This window comes from Sceloporus occidentalis, unplaced genomic scaffold, assembly GCF_023333645.1.
Source record: "Sceloporus occidentalis isolate IW3139 unplaced genomic scaffold, rSceOcc1.0.p SCAF_7, whole genome shotgun sequence".
Taxonomy (NCBI): Eukaryota; Metazoa; Chordata; class Lepidosauria; order Squamata; family Phrynosomatidae; genus Sceloporus; species Sceloporus occidentalis.
Genome location: NW_028316987.1, coordinates 1804824 through 1828556, shown reverse-complemented (window position 1 = coordinate 1828556; position 23733 = coordinate 1804824). Strand labels below are relative to the sequence as shown.

Genomic DNA, 23733 nt, shown 5'->3' with positions numbered 1-23733 from the left:
GAAGGCTAAATGTCTCACAAAACTACAAATCCCAGGATTCCCTAGCATTGAGCCAGAGCAATTAAAGTGGTGTCAAACTGGATTATTTCTGCAGTGCAGATCCCCAGGACTCCATAGCAATGAGCTTTGCTCTGGTGACACAATAAACTACCATTCCCAGGATTCCACAGCACTGAGCCATGGCAGTTAAAGTAGGGCCAGAAACAGGACTGTCTCTGAAATGTGGAGGCAAAGACCAGAGAGTAGCCCTTCCCAGCCCTGGTCCAGGGATCCAAGTTCTGGGTCTGCAGAATAAATTTCCCCTCTAAGGGGCGGGGCTTAATCGCAGGGACCGCCCCCTCCTTGCTACGTCACCAGCAGAGGTTATAAATAGGCGTGGGCGCTCCTTGTTTCCTTGGGAGGCTGCGGGGCTCGTAATGGGGCAGCTCTTGGCTAAGCTCCTGAGCGTCTTCGGAAGCCGCGGTAGGAGCCCTTGGGGCCCTTTGGGTTACACGTTCCCTCCCTTGCCCCTTCTTCCCTCTCCTTTGCCCATTTTCCCATTCCCTCCTTCCTTTCTTTCTCTTCTTCCCTCCCTCCCTCCCTCCCTCCCTCCCTCCTTTCTCTTCTTCCCTCCTTCCACTGTTTTGTTTCCATCTCCAGATTTTTTTCTCTCCCTCTTTTCTTCCACTTCAGTCTTTTTATTATTTTTCTCCTTCTTCATCTACCTTCTTCTTCTTCTTCTTCTTCTCTCGTCCTCCTTTGATTCCCTTCTCTTCTTCCTGTCTTCTTTCACCCTTTTGCTAGTATTTTCTCCCTCTTTTTTTTTAATCCTAATCTTTTTGTTATTTTCTTGTCTTTCTTCAATCCTTTCTCTCCTTCCTGTCTTCCAGGGCTGCTTTATCCTTTTTGCTTGTATTTTCTCCCTCTTTTTCACCTCAATCGTTTTATTATTTTCTCTCTTTTCACCCTTTGAATGGTTCTCACACACTCTTAGTTCTCATCATTAACACCCCTTTATTTTTTCTTTCCTCCCATCCTTTTAATATTCCCATGAATGACTCAATCCTCCCTTAGTTCTCATCATGTATACCTCTTTTTTCTTCCATCCTTTTAATATTCCTTTGAATGTTTCATCCACCCAACTTTCATCATTTGCACCCCTTTATTCTTTCCTTCTATCCTTTTACTATTCCTTTGAATGATTTATCCACCCATCTTCCATCATTTGCACCCCTCCTTTATTCTTTCCTTCTGTCCTTTTAATATTCCTTTGGGTGATTCACCCACACAACTCTCACCATTTACACTCCTTCTTTTCTTCTTTCATCCTTTCCCCTCATTTCTTTTGCCCGTGTTCCTCCGTTTATTCCCTTTGGACTGGTCAGTTTCCTTTGCTTCAGTGGGTTCCCTCCTCCCTTTTCTCTCTCCCCCCTTCCAACTTCTTCTTTCTCTTGTTGTTTTTTGTTGTCTTTCCTCCATTCCTGCCTTGTGGGTCTGGGTGAAATTTGGGGCAGATGGGGAGGGAGAAGAGAGAACAGGGCTCTGGCCTTTCTAGCACACTGCGATCCTTGGCTGGCGTGGAAGGATGGCTTTTGTGTGGCCGTTCACTGAGTGTCGAGTGTCATTGTTGTGTTGTGTGCCGTGTGTGAGAACTGACACCCTGCCAAGTGGTGCAGCTTGGACGGCGGGTATGGAGTTGGAGAGAAAATGCACGTTATCAGACAAGGGAAATTGGAAGTATAATCCAATGGCAATCCGAACGCAGTCATGGGGTTTAACGTTATTGCGTGATAGACTACCACACACAATTTCGGGCAACGGCAAGCTATTTTTGGGCAATGGGAAGCCAGTTCGAATGCAATTCAAATTCAAGTAAATTCACGTGAATGCATTCTGGCCCCACTTTCTTTTCATTTGAAATTAAGAGAAATTCCTCCCGTGTGATAAACTCCATTGCTTCTCCTGACCTGGACATACTCAAAGGCTACTTCTGCACTGCAGAATTAATGCAGTTTGACACCACTTTACCTGCCACCGCTCCATGCTACCGATGTCTGGGACTTGCAGTTTTTGTGAGACATCTAGCCTTCTCTGTTAGAAAGCTCTGGTGTCACAACAGGCTACAAATCCCAGGATTCCATAGCATGGAGCCATGGCAAGTAAAGTGGGGTCAAACTGCATATACAGTGGGCCCTTGCTTTGTGCGGGGGATCCCCGTGTAAAGCAAAAAATGCATATGCTTGAGCCCCATTATATCTAACGTCGCCTATAAGGAGCCTGCATATGGCACGGGCTCACTGTACATATATTTCTACCTCTGTTAATAAAGTTTATGTTAAGGAAGTACCATATATACTTGACTATAAGTTGATCTCTTGTATAAGTCGAGGGAAGGTTTTGGAGCAAAAATTATGGATTTTGATATGACCCGAGGATAAGTCGAGAGTAAAATTTAGGGCTATGTAACAAAGGATGTAAAGGATGAAGCAAAGGAAAACAGTGCCAAAGAACTTACAGAATCCCAGGAGGCATAACTGTTTGTGTTCATATTAAAAGCTGGAATGATGGGAGAACAGAGGGAAGTCACTGCTCTCAGGACAGATTGTTCTCTTGCTTTTCACCAAGGGATGGTTCCTTTTCTCACACACACTCACACGCATAACACCCCTTAACCATGTAATATATTTCAATATAGATAAATATATAAATTGTCGTCCTAGGTTCACGTAAGTCTGTCTCTGATGGGGAATACCTGTTGTTTCAGGCTGAGGGCAATCTCTCTGTGTGGATGTGATGGTAGGATGGTTGTGGGATGCAGCAACAGGTGTGACAAAGTTTGTTAAAGAGGGCCTTGGGTGAGTCACATTCTCTCAGGGGAAGGCAATAGCAAACCACCTCTGAACAAATCTTGCAAAAAAATCCATGATGGGTTTGCCTTAGGGTCATAAGTCGGAAAGGACTTGAAGGCACACAACAGCAACAAGGCAAATAAAACAAGGGGCAGAAAGGGAAAGTCCAGGCTGTCTTGATAGTTGGTTTTAAGTGTTAAGGAAATCTTAGAAGATGGTGGGAACCTGTGAATCCCTAGAAATGAGTTTCTCTTGAGAGTGTTGGGTGTAAGATAAAATCAACCCTGATGATCTCCTCCTTTGATCACTCCAATTGTGAAAGAGCGCATAGTTTGGAGAGGGGAGCATTGCACTACAACGAAACTCTTTGTCATCTTTGTTGGCCCTCTGTTTGCTGAGGCAGATGTTTGGTGGTGAGAATATTTTCCATCCTTTTGTTCTCACTGTCTTTCAGGTTGATCTCTCCTTTTGTCTTCTTTAAACGAACTCCTTCTGCTTGGCGTCTTTTACGGCTGCATCCACACTGCAGAAATAATCCAGTTTGACACCACTTTAACTGCCATGGCTCAGTGCTATTGAAATCTGAGATACAGAGTTTTGTGAGGCTTTTGGCTTTTTCTTTCAGAGAGCTCTGGTGCCACAACAAACTACAATTCCCAGAATTCGATAGGATTGAGCCATGGCAGTGAAAGTGGTGCCATGCTGGATTATTTCTGCAGTGTAAGTACAGCTGCCATTTCCCCAAAGATATTAGATGAGGGTTTGAAGAAATAAAGACTCACTTTTTAAGCATTGTGTACATGTGTTTGAGGGGATCCTTTTCTGACACAGAGGCAGTGGCCCACATGCACATACACCTATAGCTGGATGTATGCACAGGTGTATTTCATTCACAAAGCCACGTTCTTGATCAGGCTTGCTTGTGTGCACATTGTTTGAACACAGTCCTGTTGATCCATTCATTAAAATTTGGGATATTGCATTGGAGGTGCAGAAGCCTACTACATTGGATGAGAGAGAAGTAGTTGCTTTGAGCAATAGACAATGTATGTATAAACTCACTTATATTGCTCCACTGCTGCTATTGCTGTCTGCCTTCAAGTCTGACTTAACAGCGACCCTATCTTCGGTTTTCTTGGCAGGATTTGTTCAGAGGAGGCTTCCCATTGCCTTCCGTGAGGCTGAGAGCATGTAACTTGCCCAAGGTTACCCAGTGGGTTTCATAGCCAAGCTGGGAATTGAACCCTGGTCTCCAAAGTTGTAATCCAGCGCTCAAACCGCTATGCTACACTGGCTATATATTGCTCCATAGGAATCCCCATATATCCCAGGTTTTTGCATTATGCACTGTTGACATTGAGTCTCAGTGGTATGTGCACAGTCCTTTGTTGTTGCCATGGTTTTTCTGGCTCGAGGCCAATGTGTCATGCATGCACATGTTCGTTTTTATGAGGCAGCTACTTATGAGTGTGTGCATTAGGTATTTATGAACTGCTAGTGACTTGAAGGCACACAACTGCAAGACGAATACAGTATTAAACCTTTGTTCCCTGAAGCACATACATATTTTGTTTTTGTTTTTTAAATCTAGATCAAATCTGCATGCACTCTCTTAAGCATGTGTGCTTAAAAATGAATCAAAGGGATATTTTCTTTTTTTCTGCTGCATTCACAGGTCAGGCTCAAACATGGCTTAGCATGGTGCACACAAGCAGCAATGGACAAAAGTGAGCCTTGGGTCAAAACAGTAACCCTTCCACATGGCTGGACGAAGGAGTTCAGAATTTGGGGAGAAGAGTTGTTTGTTAACCACAGCTTGGTTGGCCGGACTTGAATGGTGATTAACTAGGGCTGCAGCCGCACTGCAAAAATAATCTAGTTTGACACCACTTTAACTGCCATGGCTCAATGATACGGAAATCTGGGAATTGTAATTTTGTGAGACTTTTAACTGTCCTTGTCAAAGAGCTCTGGTGCCACAACAAATGACCATTCCCAGAATTCCATAGCATTGAGCCGCAGCCGTTCAAGGGGTCTCAAACAGGATTATTTCTGCAGTGTGGATGCAGTTGCAGTGACTGCAATTTATGCAGGTTATTATGTGGTCCTGGCCTTGAGACATGTCTCTGGAGAAAACCAATTCTTCCATTGTGTCCTTTCTTTACATTTGGAGTAGCACTTCCTTCCTTCTCTACAAAGCAATGTAATGTTTATCTGATGAAGCTGCCAGACTTTTCCTTCATAGAAAAGGAGCTGACCTTTTAAAGCTGAATTCTTTGCTGCAGCCCCCTCCCCAACTTCTTCTTATTACCTGATCTTAACCATATATGGAATTTTTATCCTGGCCTTAGAAAGGGGGAATCGTGAAGTCTGGTGTGCAGTTTAAAACAGGCTTTCCCTGAAACTGTGCATGAAGCTAAACCACTTAACAACTTTTGAGAGACTGAGAAATGAAAAGAGAGAGTATATGTTATTCATTCTTGGCCTTTAACTTTTGCCACAACCAAGTACCACTTGTTTGTTTTGTGTCTCATTTTCTACAGTGTACTCAGTTGCAAACATGGTCAAAAGTGACTGTAGGGTTGTGGAGCAAGGGAAGTAGAATTCTATTTGTACATGTTTTTCCACCTTATAAGACTAAAAGAAATGTAATAAATCTTAAGGTAGCCTCAGTGCTTCAGCCAGTGGGCATGATACACTATAAAAGTTTTTATAAAAGTCTAATTCCAAAAAGGACACTGATGTGTTTAAATCTTTCATGGTAAAAATCGATCAATTGCTTATCCACAGCTTGATCGTATACTGTTAAGTATCAGCACAACACAGTACTATGTTAATAAAATACTTGTTTTTTCTCAAGCTACCTCCATTTTTGAAGTACATACAGTAATCCCTCCACATTTGCTGGCGTTAGGAATGAAGGGTCCCAGTGAATATGGAAAAAACATACAAAAAACCCTATTCTTTTTATCTGAGAGAACATCTCTCTTGGAATCTCCAGGTCCTCCAGTGCAACTCTGTGGTCAATATCTCCCAGAGGTTGATCATAGAATAATGATGGAGGACCTAGAAATGCCTAGAGAAATCGTTTTTTAAGGAACTTCGTGGTTCTCCAGCACAATTCTGTCAATGGTCAACTTCTGGCAGAATTGCACTGGAGGACCTAGAGATTCCTAGACAGAATGTATTAATCAAAACCGCAACTAAATACAAAATATACAAGACAGTTGCCCAAATATCTTTATTTGTCTTACATGCATTGTAACTTGTTGTGCCTTTTGCTGGAAAAAAAATTCATACCAACATCACACATAAGCCAGAATGTAAATTAGGAGAGAGGTTGCTCCTTTTCTGGTTTGTGGAGGTGAAGTGTGTGTGTGTGTGTGTGTACACACACACACACACACACAAGAACTTTGAAACCAGTATTAAAAACTTTCCATAAAGGAGAAAGAAAGAAAGAAAGAAAGAAAAGAAGGTATAAGGCCTGTGCTTTTTTTACTTCAGGCATTTCTTACGTTCCTAACTCAGTTCTGTTGCCTTTGCTGTATTGATAGCGAGACGAAAATAAAACTTGCCCAACAACATCTGGAGGGGGCACCTGAGTTCCCATTCCTGTTGAAATGTAACTAAAAGAATTATGTTTTTGGTTACTCAAAAAAACTATTTGGGTGATGGGGTTTAGCTAGGGTTGCCATCCCTGGGGACCTCCAAAACGGGAGAAATGTAGGACATGGTTTAAAAATGTAGGACTGTTGTTGTTGTTGTTGTTGTTGTTGTTGTTGTTGTTGTTGTTGTTTCCTGGCCAGGAAATTAAAAAAAAAAAGTCCTACATTTTTAAACCTTGTCCAAGGCCTCGCTGGGGTCTGGGAGACAGCGTCTCCCAAGCCCCAGCGAGGCCTTGGAGGACTCCGCGATCGCGGAGCCCCATCCAGGGCCTAGCTAGGGCTTGGGAGGAAGCGTCCTCCAAGCCCCAGCCAAGCCTGGAGGACTCTGCAATCGCGGAGCCCCATCCAGGGCCTAGCTGGGGCTTGGGAGGAAGCGTCCTCCAAGCCCCAGCCAAGCCTGGGAGGACTCCGCGATTGCGGAGCCCCAGCCAGGGCCTCTGGGGGGGGGAATCCCGGGGGAATCCCCCGCCTCCCCACGCGCCCGTGCCACCTTCCCCTGCCTCCTCTCCTCCTCCCTGCGCGGAGGAGATGCTGCCTCCTTCCACCTTCGCCTTCTCTGCGCGGCCTGGGGGAGAGGGGGCGGAGGAGGAGGGTGGCGCGGGCGCGTGGGGAGGCACCGCCTCCAGCTTCGCCTCCTGCGCCCCAAGCAGGCCTCGCTGCCCTCTTCTTCCTCCCCGCCTCCCCGAGGTGGAGGAGGAGGGCAGCGAGGCCTGCCAGGGGCGCAGCAACCCAGGCTGCAACCGGGGGGGCTCCCGGTTTTGGGGCTGCACCCGTGCCGGGAGGGGCCCCGGGCCCCCAAAATCGGGAAGTTCCCGGTTGCAGCCGGGTTATGGCAAGCCTAGGTTTAGCGCCTTCAGTATAGCTCTTTTAAATTCTGTACTGAAACACAGAACAGATTTACTGCTCCAGAAATATAGAAGCCATCATCCACTGCTTCCGTGAAGTCCAGAGTATGAAGTGACTTGGCTATACCAACGACTGCAATAACAACTCAGTTTATCAACAAACTAAAGAAGTCTTATATGCATGATAGCCATCTCAGGATGCTTGTTGTATTTTCTCTCTCTCCAGAGCATAAAGTGATAATTATTGGCTTGGACAATGCTGGAAAAACCACCATCCTCTACCAGTTGTGAGTATCTCCTTCCTCTTTGCTTTGAACTTCTGTTTACATTTAAGAAACTTGCCATGGAGTTTGTTCAAATTCAAGGATTCTAGTAGAGACAGGGGTTGAGCAAAGTTGACACTTAAAATTAGAATGCATTTCAGGTGTCACAGCTGAACTGTGGCACAATAGTAAAGGAAATATTCCAAGTTTTGAAGCTGTTTGAAGATAGTTTGCTTGCTTTGAGTATTTCTCATGTTTTGACACCTGCTGAATTTAGACATTTCTGTTACCAAAGTGATGAATTTTAGCTTTAACCACAAAACCAAGGGGGCAGCCAAGATCCCTGATATCAACTCCTTAACAGCATAAATATACTTTTGAGGCCATACGGCTTAACCCAGCAAAGTGCCGCCTTATGAGTCCCAATTCACAGGCAGTGCTAGGTTTTTCTCCAAAAATCAAGAGGAAAAAGAACTGTGTTTTACCCTGCATTCACCAGGAAAATCCAGATTGGCGGTAAGGACATGGTTGTGTGGCTGGAAATACTGTATATACTCATGTATAAGTCTAGAAATGTTAGTCAAGAAATTGACTCCGAAAACCTGAGTCGCCTTATCCACAGGTCAATAAAAGTACTGTACTGTACTTTCATTGTTATAAAAGCAAATATCCCCTGGTGAAAGGCAAGAGTATCATCTGTTCTGGAAGCACCCACACCCCCTTTATATTCTCTCATCCATGAAGCCTTTAGTATGAACACAAACAATTATGCCTGATGGAGTTTTGTAAGTTTTCTGGCACTGTTTTCCTTTGCTTCATCCTTTGAAGCAAAGTGCACATGCAGACAGGCCAAAATAAAGCTGCTTCAAGCCACTTTGGAGGTATGCTGTTTAAGTGACACACAGATCTTAAGAGGCCGGAAGCCACGCCAAAGCCACACTCCAGTCCTAAGGACTTTGTTACATGCCCCTAAGTTTTACTCTCGACTTATCCACGATCATATCAAAATCCATGATTTTGGCCCCAAAACCTGCCCTCGACTTATACATGAGGTCAAGTAATAGTTAAGTATATACGGTACTCCGTACTATAGGATATGTGACTATTGTAGCACTGCCCTTTTCTACTGGGTTACACTGATCTCTTCATGGCGAGCGTGGCCTTATCAGAATCTTTGCAGATCAGGAGATTGTGCTGTTTTTTGCAGGGTGCCACCCTCAAACATATCCTGGGAGTCTAATGCAACCTCTTAGCCTCCCACGGTTGCCCATCCCTGATTTAGCCAAAGGTGATGAGACTTTGTCAGCCAACATGGTGACAAACATGCCTCCCAAATGCAGTGGCTAGGGAAGTGATCTTTGACTGTTCTTTTCCCTCTTCACCTCATCTGACACCAACTATCTGACATTGATTCAGGAGGGCTGGGAGACCATTCAAAATGACATAGAAATGTCACAGACAGTAAAGGGCACTCTTTGAAAATCATCTTACTCCCTATTCTATTGTGGAAAGTCTTCACTTACTAGTTAAACAATCTTGAGCCGAGGATACCGGTTAGCTACAATTCGTTGTAACTAGTTATTAAAAGTAAATATAAATAGCGATTACATAGCGGGAATGAGCAAGTATTAAGGAAATGCTGGGTAAGTACTGGGAAACAATCCACACCCATCTGCCAGGAGATTGTTTTTTTAATCACCTAATGACAATGATAGCTAAATACATACTGCAAAGGTCTACTTATTTTCTGTAGAGAAGGAGATGTCTCCACCACTAATGCCTTGGTCCCTTGTGAACAGATGAAATTGAGCCTTCCTGCATTAGGATAAATGTCCATCTAATCTAATACATTGCTTATACTCTTTCGCTCATTACAACCTATCAAATACATAGCTTACTGTAACACATCAGTTGTAGCTTCTGTTGTTTTTCTTTGTATACAGAATTAGTGCTTCCACATTCCATTGATTTCAGTTTGGGAGACTGAAATTATGAACATGCATCTCTCCATTAAAATCAATGAGGCATACAAGTGTTTAAACGTCATTAGTATATATCCCTGACCTGATGGAAAACTTGATGCACGGCACCCCTATTAAATAGGTGTATGTAGTGTACATTGTTCGCTGCTTTGAGTCCCTGTATTGGGAGAAAAGCAGGATATAATAAAACAAAACAAAAATACATCTTCCTTAGTATATCTGGTGTTTGTATGTTTGCTAAAAGATGTTATAAAAATAATTCCCAGACATGGGACTTGTAGTTCAAAACATCTGGAGAACACCAGGTTAGGCTGACACCAGTGAACAGCAGATGTCATGCCTACAGTATATCTGACTGCTCCTTGCTTAATGCTGTTCAGCTTCCCCAGAATCCAGGGGCTCACTGCCATAAAATTTCCAGTGTTCCCAAAATACTTCTGATTGGAGCTTAGGGATGCAGACGAAGCCTGTGTAGTTCTTAATTCCCCTTATTTTTATGTGGGAGGAACCACGAATGATTGTGGGTTGCATAGCCACTCACTGCTCTGTTTTTCCACCAGCCTTATGAATGAGGTTGTCCACACATCACCTACAATTGGCAGCAATGTGGAAGAAATTGTATTGCGCAAGACACACTTCCTGATGTGGGACATTGGTGGACAGGAAACCCTGCGATCTACCTGGAACACCTACTATTCCAACACTGAGGTGAGCTTGCTTCAGAACATGTCATTTAAAAGAAACCATTACTCAGTAATGGAAGAGTGCTGCATTAGCGATGCGTTATAAGTATATTACTGTTACAAATAACTTAGAAACACAAAATGGCCCCCAAAATCATTGTATTGGGAATTTTGTTAACACTAAAAAGGTAGAGATCCTACTGATCATGTCATTATTATTTTAAAAGTTATGGCTGGTGTCCTGTTAGTAGTTACAAGCTTGTAAGTTGAAACTATGATCTCACAAGTGGATGTGACCTCAAAAGCCCTTTCTCAGCACATCCTGTGAGTAAGAGTGCTGCAGATTTCATTTACCAGTGCCATAATCTGCAGTAACTCAGAAACCCTTTTTTGCAGTGCTGTCTGGCTGAAAAGCTAGGTTTGGGGAGTGGCTCATCAGACATAGCTATGAAGACAGAGCTCCATCACTGTAGTTATGTACAGTGTCTCAGCTTATGTTACCATATCTTTATTTCCCATTCCCAAAGTAAAGTGTTATAGATAGCATTGTTAATTATAGCAGTTACCTCCAAACTCCGGTATGGGTGGGTTCCAGTAACATTGCTGTTATTTATTCAGAGGGGATTTGCCATTGTTTTCCTTGGAGGGCGAGAGTGTGTGACTTCCCCAAATGATTTGTCCAAGTAACTAGAAGGAAGTAAAAAAAATGTATTTTTCAAAATTGGTTACTTCCAAAATTGGAGCCTCTGGAGAGTCCCAGGAAATAAAACTGGGCTTTGGATTCACTGATGTTGCTCAACCCTGGATTAGTCCTATTGAACCCAATAAGTCTTAAGTTAGTCATGGCTAAGTTGATCTGTTGGTTTCAATGAAACTAAAGGTTATCTATGGTCTGGATCCAGCTCAAGCACTCTGAAAGCTTAAAAATATTATATCAGTGCTAAGTATTTGTGACAGTTGTGTGCAATCTATTTTTGTTATTGGAGCAGCATTCAAATCACATTAATTTGCACTCAGATGTACTATGCTCCAGCCCAGCTATTCATGAACAAATATGGACAAGAAAAGCCCATCATAGGGTTGCCATAAATCAGAACTTATTTGAAGGCATACAGCACACACACACAGAGATTTTTGATAGTGGCCAATGCCCAACCAGTGGTTTGGTAATGGTATGTAGCTCATTGACTAAGTACATGCTTTACATACAAAAGGTTCCAGGTTTAACCCCTGGCATGTGAGATGAGGGCTGAGGAAAAGCCCAGGAGAGCCACTGTATTCAGTAAGACACAGTATAAAGATCAACCAGTAGCTGGGAAAGGCAGCTCCCCAGGTGCCTACAATGGTGTTGAGAATTGTCACAAAAGAAAATAATATAACTCCATGTCATATTATGTAGCCCAGCTAAGTCAGGCACTCTGCTTGAACAAAGTGATCTTGTGGCACATTTGAGACTGTGGTCCAAAACACACTGCAGAAATAATCCAGTTTTGAGACTGCTTTAACTGCCCTGGATCAATGCTAGGGAATTGTGGGAACTGTAGTTTTGTGAGACATTTAGCCTTCTCTGTCAGAGAGCATTGGTGCCACAATAAACTACAATTCCCAGGATTCCCTAGCACTGAGCCAGGGCAGTTAAAGTAGTCTTGAAGTGGATTGTTTCTGCAGTATGTTTTGGACCTCAGTGAAACAAATTGTAGCATAAACCTCCATAGGCTTGATCTACTTCATCAGATGCAGTTTGAACAAGTTACCTTTTTTGGACTGCAACTTCCAGAAGCACCCAGCTAATGGACTGGAGGATTCTGGGAATTGGGGAGGTTCAAAAAGGTAATTTTTCTGCACTCTGGCTTAGCTCTCCTCTGTTAGCTTTTTGTCCCAATTTGTTGAGAATAAGATTAAAGTATCTATCTGTTCTCTAGACTTGAGAGTTGAGGCCTGTCTGTGTCATGGCTCTCTTTCTACTTTGCCAGAACAAAGCCAAGTTGAGACAAGTTCTTTTTTCTGCCCGGATCACATTCTTGACATTTCTCAATATGGAATGTGTTTTTCCCCTTCTTTTCTCTCTCTCTCTTTCTTCACTCCCACCCCCACCTCCTTCTCTGGGTTTCTCAGCTTTTGCCCAAAGAACAAGTCGACAAAACAAAACTCTGTCTGAACTTCATCTCGTCTTGAATTTGGAGCCCCCTTTTAAAAATTCCACATGGATTATGTATTGCTTATGGAAGAAATCTAGAGAACTTCACAAGCTTGTCTGCTCTGCTCCACCCCGACAACCCTTGTATATGGAAATGGCCACATTGTGACTGTTTAAATTAAACAGCTTTCATTGTATTTTGTTTAATTTTACACTGATGCTGCTGAGGTCAGCCCTTTCATTAGGTAGAGTGAAGCAACTGCCTCAGCCAGCAGATATTGAGAGGCACCAGTGGCAGTCATATCCTTCAGTCTGTCTTACACCCCCTAAACTATCTTTCCACCCTCATGTGTCGTGGTAGAGTTTATCCTGTTGTCCATGTTAAAGTAAAATTTACTTGCCACTCCAACCAGTAGAATTTGGCAGAGGATGCCTTGGCCTCAGGCAGTAAAATGTCTTGGGCAGCCCTGGCTATTGCTGGCCATGAGCCAGATTTAGAGAAGCTAAGCATATAAGTGCATAATTAGATGTCTTAGAGATGGGATCCAAAGCGAAACACAAAATTCATTTATGCTTCATATGCGTATTATATACATAGTCTGAAAGTAATTGTATATAATAATTTAAATAATTTTGTGCATGAAACAAAGTTAGTGTACATTGAGCCATCAGAAAGCAGAGGTGTCACTATCTCAGCCACCCATGAAAAATGTTTTGGTTTTCGGAGTATTTTGGATTTCGGAATTCTGAATAAGGAAGACTCAACCTGTATAAGAGGCAGTAGAAAGCTTTTCTGGGAGTTGTAGTCCCTATATTGGGAGAAAGGTGGGATATAAGATACAATCATCATCCAAAAGTAGCTTTTTCCAAACTCTGTAAATTGGCAAGGCAATGGATTTGGGACTCCTTCTGGGTATGAAATTATTAGAGTGGGCTTAGTGCATACTGGCCCAGTTTTACTTTCTTTCCCACCTTCAACACACACTAACTTTATTTTATGCACAATTTTTAAAAAGATATTATATACAATTACGTTCAGGCTATGTGCATAAGGTGTATATGAAACATAAATTAATTTTGCATTTAGTCTTGGATTCTATCTTCAAAATATCTCATTATGTATTTACATACAAATAGTTATTTTTTGCCACAGCTACATCCAGGGACAGTAGGTCTCCTTCACTGTAGAGCTGCTTCCAGCTGACCACCATTTTTGCCATCATTGCAGTTGCACCCTTGAAATCAGAGGTACGGGCCAGTACTATGCCTTCTCTCTACTTTATCATTACAACAACTCTGTGAACTAGGTCATGTTGGGAGAACATGGGGAATATGTGGCCCTCCTGATTTTGCTGGACACTCTTCAGCCTAGCCAGCACAGTCAGTGATAAGGGATGATGGAAGCTGTAGTCTGACTATAAACTAAATTCGGAAGGCCCTGATTCTCACTTCTTTCACTATGAGCTGCAGATGGTGTATTCTGGTATTTAATGCCCTGCAATGTCAAGACTAAACTAAGCAAAAACCTCCCTACAACTAGAAAACATGAACAGCAGTGATAAAAATGAGCTTGCTATGCTGATTTTCTATTTCAAGGTGTGGTTCTGGATTCAAGACATGCGGACTGTCTGCATCATGAACTAGGTACATTCCAACCTTAGGAAATGGTTGACAGTGTATATGAAGGTTGAGTGATAGGTGTAGTACTATAGTGCCAATATAGTGTATTTTAGATTTTAGAGTAGGAGCTGCCATACAGTGTTACAATATGAAATTCTGTCCAGAATTTCAGCCAATCCATTCTATACACAAATGATCCAACCCAGTCAGTCAACATTTTCTGAGTGCACTTAGTCCTCATGAGCCTGTTTTAAGGATTACTCCTTAAATTTATTTTTTGCTTACCACATTTATATCCTGCTATTCTTCCACTAAACTCGGGGTGGCAAAAGAGGCTCTCCTCATCACTTTATTCTCAGAACAACTCTGTGTGATAGGTCAGACAGAGGAAGACAGAGAGAGATATGATGTAACCAGCCCATGGTCACTTAGTGATTTCCATGTCTTAATAGGAATGTGAACCTGGGTCTCCCAAATCCTGGTCCAACACCATGCTTTTATACTTCCGCAAACCCTGTGTTTCCCCTAAACTTTGCTGATACTTTCTGCTTGAACTTGAACATTATTGTTTCAGTTACATATGGATTGAAACTTTGGAGAATTGAGGCGGCTGTTGGTATGCAAAGGGAATGATGTTTCCATCTCCTTTTCTTAGATGTGGATTGTGTTGTTTAGATAACTCATAGATTTGATGCTTTCTTCCTTCCTTTAGTTTGTTATTCTTGTGATCGACAGCACAGACCGCGAACGGTTGACAGTGACAAAAGAGGAGCTGTACAAGATGCTAGCTCATGAGGTGAGTCTGCTTGCCACAGAATACAAAGAGATGCTTTATGGGATAACATGGGTACCATGCTGAGATTTTATATTATTGTGAGCCTGTAGTGCTTGATGAGACAGTTACCTGACAGTTGCTTTCTCGCACCTAGTGTACAGGTGGTAACAGGAAACACAAAAGTCCTGAGGTGGTAGACTGGGTTGTCGTTTTTAAAAATGTTACCTTATTGTAAAATCTTTCTGCAAGCAGAAAGACAGCTTAGCTGTTTGTTTGTTTGTTTACTTATTTATCTTGTGTCCTGTGTTTCTCCCAGAACTGAGAGTCAAAAAGGTGCAGATAAAAACATTAAATGATATAATGTTAAAATGCAGTTACACAAATTATAATATTCAAGATACAAATAATTCCAAAGTACACCAATAAAAAATGTGATGCCCACTCTTTGGGAGCTTCTTGCAAGGCAGCCAGTCAGTTGTCAAGGGGGTTGTTCTCACTAGGTGAAACCCCGCGTTCTGAATCGAATCCAAGGAGTGGCGTTCCTATTAGGATCCGATTTAAACCTAGAACGGTTCTAGAGCAACCCGCAATCGTCCCCACTACAAATCGAATTGTAGAGCGGAATAAAATTTTGAATCGAGTTTTCCTCATTTAACGCGTGTTAAAAAAACACTAGGGTCCGACCTACATTTTTCCATTGATTCGATTTAGGAACCGGAGCATTTAAATAGGAACGACAGCCTTTGAAATCGCGTTAGATTAATGGGAGGAGCGGAGTACGATGGGGCTGTCCTTGGGGGAGTTGCCCTTTCTGTCCTCATCCGTCTGGCTGTCGCCATTTTTGCTTCCCTCACCCCTTTGTCCGCTGTGGTCTTTCAATAAGAGATAAGGATTATTTTTATTTTTTATTTTAATGGTTTACAGGCGCTTAATCTCTTCAGCGCTTTAAACACCTGAAGTCCCGGCTGCTCAAGCGCCTGCATCTGCCAAAGGAACAAGGCTTCCCCTGGTGGATTGCAACCTCCCCTCTGTGTGGGGAGAGCCCATTTCTAACGGAGGAGAGGCAGGGAAGGGATGGCTGTTTGCGAGGAGACATCTGATCTCACCCAGGCAGGGAAGGGCTCTAATCAATGGGGGGGGGGGGGGATAGAGCCTTTCTCTCTCAAATGGAATCTGCCTTCTCCTCCAACCCTGAAAAGAGAATCTTTGGGAAGGGTGCTCCCTCCCTGCTTTTCCAGCAGCCTCCTTCATTGATCTCTGTGCTCTCTGAAGGGATTCTCCCTGGCTGTCTTGGGAGACAGGATGCTGCCCTCCAAAACCTATCCCATAGTTCCTCTGGAAAGAGCTTTGCTTTGCCAGAAGCCTCTCCGATTGATCTCTGTGCTCCCATTGATCTCTGTGCCATTTTTGCTTCCCTCACCCCTTTGTCCGCTGTGGTCTTTCAATAAGAGATAAGGATTATTTTTATTTTTGCAACCTCCCCTCTGTGTGGGGAGAGCCCATTTCTAACGGAGGAGAGGCAGGAAGGGAAGGCTCCTCTCGAAGAGGCATTCCCTGCCCGCTTGGGCTCTGATCTCGCCCAGGCAGGGAAGGGAAGGCTCCTCGCGAGGAGGCATCTGATCTCGCCCAGGCAGGGAAGGGAAGGCTCCTCGCGAGGAGGCATCTGATCTCGCCCAGGCAGGGAAGGGAAGGCTCCTCGCGAGGAGGCATCTGATCTCGCCCAGGCAGGGAAGGGAAGGCTCCTCGCGAGGAGGCATCTGATCTCGCCCAGGCAAGGAAGGGCTCTGATCAATGGGGGGGGGGGGGATAGAGCCTTTCTCCCTCCATTTCTCAAATGGAATCTGCCTTCTCCTCCAGCCCTGGAAAGAGAATCTTTGGGAAGAGTGCTCCCTCCCTGCTTTTCCAGCAGCCTCCTTCATTGATCTCTGTGCTCTCTGAAGGGATTCTCCCTGGCTGTCTTGGGAGACATGAAGAGGGGATGCTGTCATGCAAAACCTATCCCATAGTTCCTCTGGAAAGAGCTTGGGTTTCCTAAATTCGCTTTCATAAATTCGCTAAATTCACAAACAGTCAATGAAATGGAAACGATGCCAAAAGATAAATCGCTTCCAAATATTCCGGATTAACGTTACGTCATTCTGACGTACTATTGATTGACAGCTCCAAATAAGGTATGGAGGAGAAGAATCGCTTTATTTAAACACCGATTTCATGCCAAGTAGGAACGCTTGCAGGTAAAAACTTCGATTTAAATAACCAGATGGGAACGATGAACAAAGCGATTCGGATAGCGGGATAAGAACAGTGTTATTTTGAATCGATTTTATTAAAAACGTTGTATTTTAAATCGTTTCAAATCTTAAGTGAGAACAACCCAAAGAGCCTGCAATAATACAATGAAATGTGCCTGTTGGCAGAGGGACAAGGGAGAGAGGGGCAGCCTAGCCTTTTTTTGGAAGGAAGTTTCACAAAGCAACCACTAAGAAGGCCCCACAACTTTGCTTCCTATGCCAGAGGATCTTTCTCTCTAGTCAGTCTTGTGATTGATTATTCTACCATTTCATCCTACTGCATCTATAGATCAGGCCTAATTGAAGAATGTTTTGGCCATAGACTGCATCACAAAAGATGCCAAAATAGATAGAAGGAAGCGTGTGTAATGCTGCTGGCTGGTAGCAGGAGGACTAACTAATTCTGGCCTGATAGTTAGGAAACTCAATTCAAAAGGGGGTCTAGAGGGATGCAAGAGACAGTAGGCTAAGCAGGTATAGACCTGGGAGGAAGTGTCAGCATACATTTGAGGAAGGCAGCCAGGAATCAAGGGGAAATGTTACAAGCATCCCTGGCTCCAAGTGATATTTGCAGGAACTGAATGGAAAAGCATGGAAAGTTTCAAAATTGGAAGGGGCTGAATTTCACATATTGCTTTGAACTAATAACCCAAATCTATGGGCATAAAGTTTTATTAAATATTTACAAAAATTGAAAAAAGTATCCCTTTTGTCAGTGGAGATTATCACATCAGCAAAAAAGACAGGATCATAGTGGTATGCACCCATCAATATTGCGCGATAATGTGGAGATTATCACACGACGTCACATTTATCCCATGAATAAAGAGGAATTCTAGTGCATTTTTTATTCACCGGGATTTTCTGTGAATAAAAAAAGGCACTAGAATTCTTCTTTATTCATGGGATAATCGTGACGTCACATGACGTTTCATAATTTCTGTGTTATCGCTTGATATTGATGGGAGCATACCACTATGCTCCTGTCTCTTTTGCCAATGTGATAATCTCTAGTGTGTGTGTATCTTTGTGTGTAGGACCAAGGATGAAGAGAACATGTGGCTGTCCAGGTGTTGTTGGACTGTGACTCCCATCACCCCTTACCTATGGTGGCTGGGAATAGTGGGAAAAAGTCCAGTCACAAGTTCCCCGACCATTATCTGAAGGAAGACAGAATTAAGGCCACTATTTGGAGAAGTGGGGGAGAGAATAAGCTTTTCTCCTCCTCCCCCACCATAACAAGATGTTGAGCAAGGTTAACTGGGCTTCATCGGAAGTTGTTTTGATAAATGTGCTACAGGCAACAGGTATGTTACAGTCCAAATATTAATTTGGCAGTGTAGTTATTATTTTACTGTGTGATTCCTGTATTGGGATATAACCTCTGAAGTATGGAATTTGTGAGTCACTCCTGTTTCAGTCCAGTTTGGGAGCCAGTAGAGACTGGGCGGCAAAAATAAATAAATGCACCCTCTCCTTCTGTCCGCAGGATCTTCGTAATGCAGCTGTGCTGATATTTGCTAACAAGCAGGACATCAAAAATTCCATGTCTACCTCTGAGATCTCAAAGTTCCTCACCTTGAGCTCCATCAAAGACCATCCATGGCATATTCAAGGATGTTGTGCTCTTACAGGAGAGGGGTGAGTAGTATTGCATACATAGATCTTCCAGTAAGGCGGGAAGATAACTGGAGTCCTTCACATATGGAACCTCTTACCACAATGAACAGAGATGAAAAAAATCTCAGGCTCAAAACTGGAAATGACAAACTGGTGAGGCATCACGATTGTTCTAAGATAGCCTCCCTAGATCTCTGCCACTAGGTCTATTTTTGTTGCCCCCAGGGGCTAATATTTCTAAATTGCAAAATGCTCTCTGAGGGGATGGGGGCATTTTTGCCATGTGTTTGGACTTCTGTGCCAGGAGAGGCTTGTTTCTGAAATAGAAAGTGACTTCTGCTCATTTCCTTTTGTTAAAAAAAAAAGACAGCCTCTGGGCTTAAAATGGCTCTAGGGCTGCTAAAACATGGTGAAAATGCCTGTCAGGCCCTCCAGGGGGACATTTGGGGCAGATTTTTTAAAAGCAGGGGTTGTGGTAGGACATGTGCCCCTTCAGTATTCCTGGGACACTAATGCAACCTCCTATCCTTCCCAATAGCCCACCTCTGTTCTAAGATAAAAACCCAAGTACCTTGCATGGAGAAGAATGGAGCTCATGTTTTGCATGTAGAGAGTCCCAAATTCAGTTCCTGGCATTTCCAGTTAAATAAAGATTGGTAATCACATGGCAGACATGCAGCTCTCCACCTGTTTGAGGGACTCCCACGCCTGCCAGGACAAAAAAAATCAGTCAGAAAAGAACAATTACTACTCCCCACAGCTCCCAAAAGCAAGGAGCAATGATTTGTTCAATTTATGCACGTACACATTTCTTGTATATTTTTCTAAGCCAGAAAAATAAATGTAGGGAAAATCAAACTTTGCGAGGATATATGGCCTGGGTTGGACATGTGGGGTTAAAATTACTTGAAGCTTGCCCTCCCCATTGAGTTAAGTGTTCAGTGCTCTCTGTTGCACATTTGCTGCCAGCTAGAGTAAAATAATACCAGGATAGATGAACCAGTGCTCCAGCTCTATAAAACAGCTATGTAGGTCCGTGCTGAGTTTCTAATGGGTTTTGATCAGCAGGACCTGAAACAATTCAAGGGTTTGCAATTTTCTATGAGTGAACCAATTAACTAAAGTGTCCCCAATTCACTGTGCCATTGATTTTTTTAAAATTACCTATAATTACTGTACTAAAACTTAGATGCCAAGCATCAGGGGACTTGGGGTGGGTTCTCTCCCTTAGAGGACAGAAGAGGCAATTTGAGTAAACCACTAGATCTGTGAGTTCTTGAGTTCCCCAGCACTCTGCTATCTCTTCCTCTCTCTTTCCTGCAGCCTTCCAGCTGGCTTAGAATGGATGATTTCTCGAGTTGCAGGCAAGTGACATTAGCCAAAGCTCTTGGAGAGAAGGCGGAGAGGAACCTTGTGCATATTTATTTCTACTTTGCAACACTCTCAGGACTTATTGGACATTTTTTGGCTTTTTCTAGTTTTTCAAAGCCAATATAACTTAATTTTATATACTATTAAAGTATACTGAATATTATAGAAGGTGATGATGAAATGTGCCTGTACAGAAAAGGAATGGAAGATTCCAGTTGTATCAGGTCTTGCCACACAGAGAAGAGGAACATACTTCATACCATTACAGACAGGTGACACACTGAACATCTTTCTCCCTGACCCTTTCCTGACATGCTTTAAAATGTCAGCCTCATGAACATAAAGACAGTTCTGAAAAACTGTGGAACAGAAAAGACAAGCCGTGTTTTCAGCCTTCTTTTCACTCCAGAAATCTTTGCCTTATCATGTGGGATCAGCAAACGTGGGATCAACAAAAGCTCACCTTGACTTTTTCTGATGGTCTCTGGCCATAAGCTGAGCTAATTGGAAGCGCAAGAGTAAGTCTAGGAGGAGACCTCTGTTCTCTGATTCCCCTTATTCTTCAAGGATTATTCTCATGTCTTTGTGGATCATATGCAACAGAATAATCAAGATGCTGCTGATTTACCCATTGGTGCTTCCCCCTTTCAGTCCCTTTTTTGGGTAGAGTTCCGCCTTTTTTAACAGTATCTTACTTTTTAAAACCTGGGAAGAGTAATCTCAGCAGCTGGGTGCATTTTAGGGGTTTTTTTAAAAATAAAGAATTCCTTTTAACGTGTCTGAGCAGGTCTTGGACAAGGACTCTGTCAATAGCTTTTTTGTTGCACAACAGCATCAGAATCACCATGTAAGGGGGAACGTTTATTGGGAGCTTATCTCATGAACAAAAAACCTGACTGCACCCCACTGGGATGCAGCCGGGTTGCCGGATGCAGGCGAGAATAATTGCATGTAATTCGCCACCAGTTCCGCCAGGCAAGTGCACCCTGGCTGCATCCCGGCTTTGAAAATAAGTCTCTGAAGCGCGCCTGGGATGCAGCCAGGCTGTACTTGCCCAACAAAATCGGCGGCGAATTACGTGCGATAATTTCCACCTGCAACCTGGCTGCATCCTGTTATTATTATGACGTGCAGTCAGGTTTTTTGTCCATGTGATGAGCTCCTTGCTGTTGTTGTGTGCCTCCAAGTCATAAGGCCTATCACAGGGTTTTCTTGGCAAGTTTCTTCACAGGGGGGTTGCCATTCCCATCCTGTGAGTCTGAGAGAGTGTGACTTGTCCAAGTTCACCCAATGGTTTGCCATGGCTGAGCTGGGATTCGAACCCTGGTCTCCAGAGTCATAGTCCAATATTCATTGTATTCTAATCTCCCCTCCTTGTCAAGAGAGGCAGAGTTCTTCAAAATTTGTTCAGACTTTTGTAGAGGTAATAACAGCTGAAATGTGACTGTAAATTGGGGATAGGCAGCATGTACCCCTTCGCTGAACTACAATACTCATCAACCATTATCAGTGGCTATCCTTGGCCAACGGGGAGTGCAGTCCAACATCATCGGAAAGCTTAGAGGTTGTCCATTGCTATTATAAATATTACCATCTGGATCTAAAATAATGTAACATGTCAATATCAACAATTTTATACATTCAGCTATGCACTGTCAAAATTATATATCCTCAATGTGCCTTGTGTATTCACACAATTAATGTCTTCTTTGTATGGCTCTGTGGTTAATGTGTGTAGTAGAATGAAATAGTAGGATAGACTCAACCACTTTGGATTACAAATGGGGAAGCTTTTGAAAGTGGCATCCCTCTTGGAAAAAATTAAAAAAACAAAACACCTCCTTGTCAGCTGAAAATGAATACACAACCAGGAAGATGCTAACATAGTTCCTGAAATGCTGGGCTTTCTGTTTAAACTGGAGATCTGAAGTGGTGTTGTCAGTTCAAGTGCCTCACCATTTGACACTTTCCTAAGGCATGGGAAGAGATGTAGACCTAAATCCTATTGCTAGTCCTGACTACAGTAAACCCATTGGATCTATGTTATTTTATCTATCTGTTGACCTGCCATCACTTAATATGTCTATTCTAGAGGGAACTAACAACAGGATGCCACCCAGTGTGTCCTTTCATTCTACACATTTATATCATACCCTCCAACTGCCCCAATTTGGCAGAGAAGTCCCGGTTACTCCTCTGTCATCCCACTTTTCCAGCTGCTTTTAAAATGTCCCAGTTTCTCTCCTCCACCCGCTATGTCCTCAGCTTATGTCAGTTGCTGCAAATTGATGTCAAAGTAGTTTGCACGCAGTTCAGCATGGGAAGAGGAGAGGAGGGAGTGGAGTTTTGCACACTCTGGTAGGGTCAGGCACACTCAAACTGCTGCAGAATCTCCTAACTTGTGAGTTGTTCTTCAATAATTTTGCTGCCTTAACTACAATCTGATGCTGTTTGACTATATATATCCTCTTTTTCATCTGTGAAATGTTGATTGGCATGTTATACCACTGCGATTCCACTTTAACTGCCATGATTCCATCGTGTGCAATACATCTTTGGGATCTACAGTTTCTGGAGGGATACTGACCATTTCTGCCAGAGAGCTCTAGTGAAACTGCAGGAGGCTAGGAGGCTGCATTGACTTCTGCTGGAGACCACAGAGGGCTGCACCTCCACTGCATAAAATCACATGTTAATTTGTTTTGGCTTCTGAATGCCCCAAACACTGAGAGGTATAGGGATAATTTTTTGCCATGTTTTCATATCTTCAGTGCTTACAGAGGAAAGCAAGATTTTGCCCCCTCTTCTCTCTTCATTGAATTAATTGAGTGCAAACTACTTTTGCTCATTGAATTTCATTTGCAGCAGCTGAAGTAAGCTGAGGACAAAAGGAGAAAGTGAGAGGAGGACAGAAACTGGGACAGTTGAAAAGCATATGAAAAAGTGGGATGACAGAGGATTAATCAGGACTATCCCTGCCAAATCAGGACAGTTTGAAGGTATGTGTTTTTGCTCAACCAGGCCATTTTAGGTGCAGGGAAGCTGGCTTATTTTTCTTTTTTGCTAAAGGGAAGTGACTTCCGGCTCCCTATTTTTTAAAAGAGGCTTCTCCTGGACCAAAATGGCCCGGGGGAGCCTAGCAGGCATTTTTTCAAAATGATTTTTTAACCACTTGGGAAACCATGGGATGCCACAAAAATGTTTTGAGGGCTTGTATTGGCCCATGGGCTGTGTTTTGCTTACCCCTACACCAGACTACAAATCGCAGGATTTCATAGGATGCAGCCATGACACTTAAAGTGGATTCATAACTGGGTAATGTGAAGGGAATCCTGATTACTCCAACACAAAGACCAATCCCCACCTTGCTTAGCTGCACTATACTTTTATGGAAGTTAATGGACTATACGGTTCATAATTTAGAAGGCTCTACTGCGTTTCAACAGAAAATAAGTTTTCTCATCCCTTACATGTTCTCTTATTGTGAGTTTTTAAATATATATATATATTTCCAAACAATGGTCTGTTTGGATTTTTTTAATTAAAATATTTCTATTAGTGAATGTGTTGTTTTTATTGTTTATGTTTTACATACTTATGCCTTGACCTTTAATTCTGTATGTTCCTGAAAACAAAATTTGCTTATTGTT

The 23733-nt window shown here is 42.9% G+C and overlaps 1 protein-coding gene across 1 annotated transcript; it reads left to right on the top strand.

The window, feature by feature from the left end:
* The first annotated feature begins 416 nt into the window (after positions 1-416).
* Positions 417-23353, top strand: LOC149309001 (ADP-ribosylation factor-like protein 5C). Its single transcript, XM_089531618.1, has 6 exons — positions 417-462; positions 7568-7628; positions 10147-10294; positions 14739-14822; positions 18582-18733; positions 20036-23353. The coding sequence occupies exons 1-6, from the start codon at positions 417-419 to the stop codon at positions 20082-20084; spliced, it is 540 nt and encodes a 179-aa protein (XP_089387744.1). The 3' UTR covers positions 20085-23353.
* Positions 23354-23733: the final 380 nt, after the last annotated feature.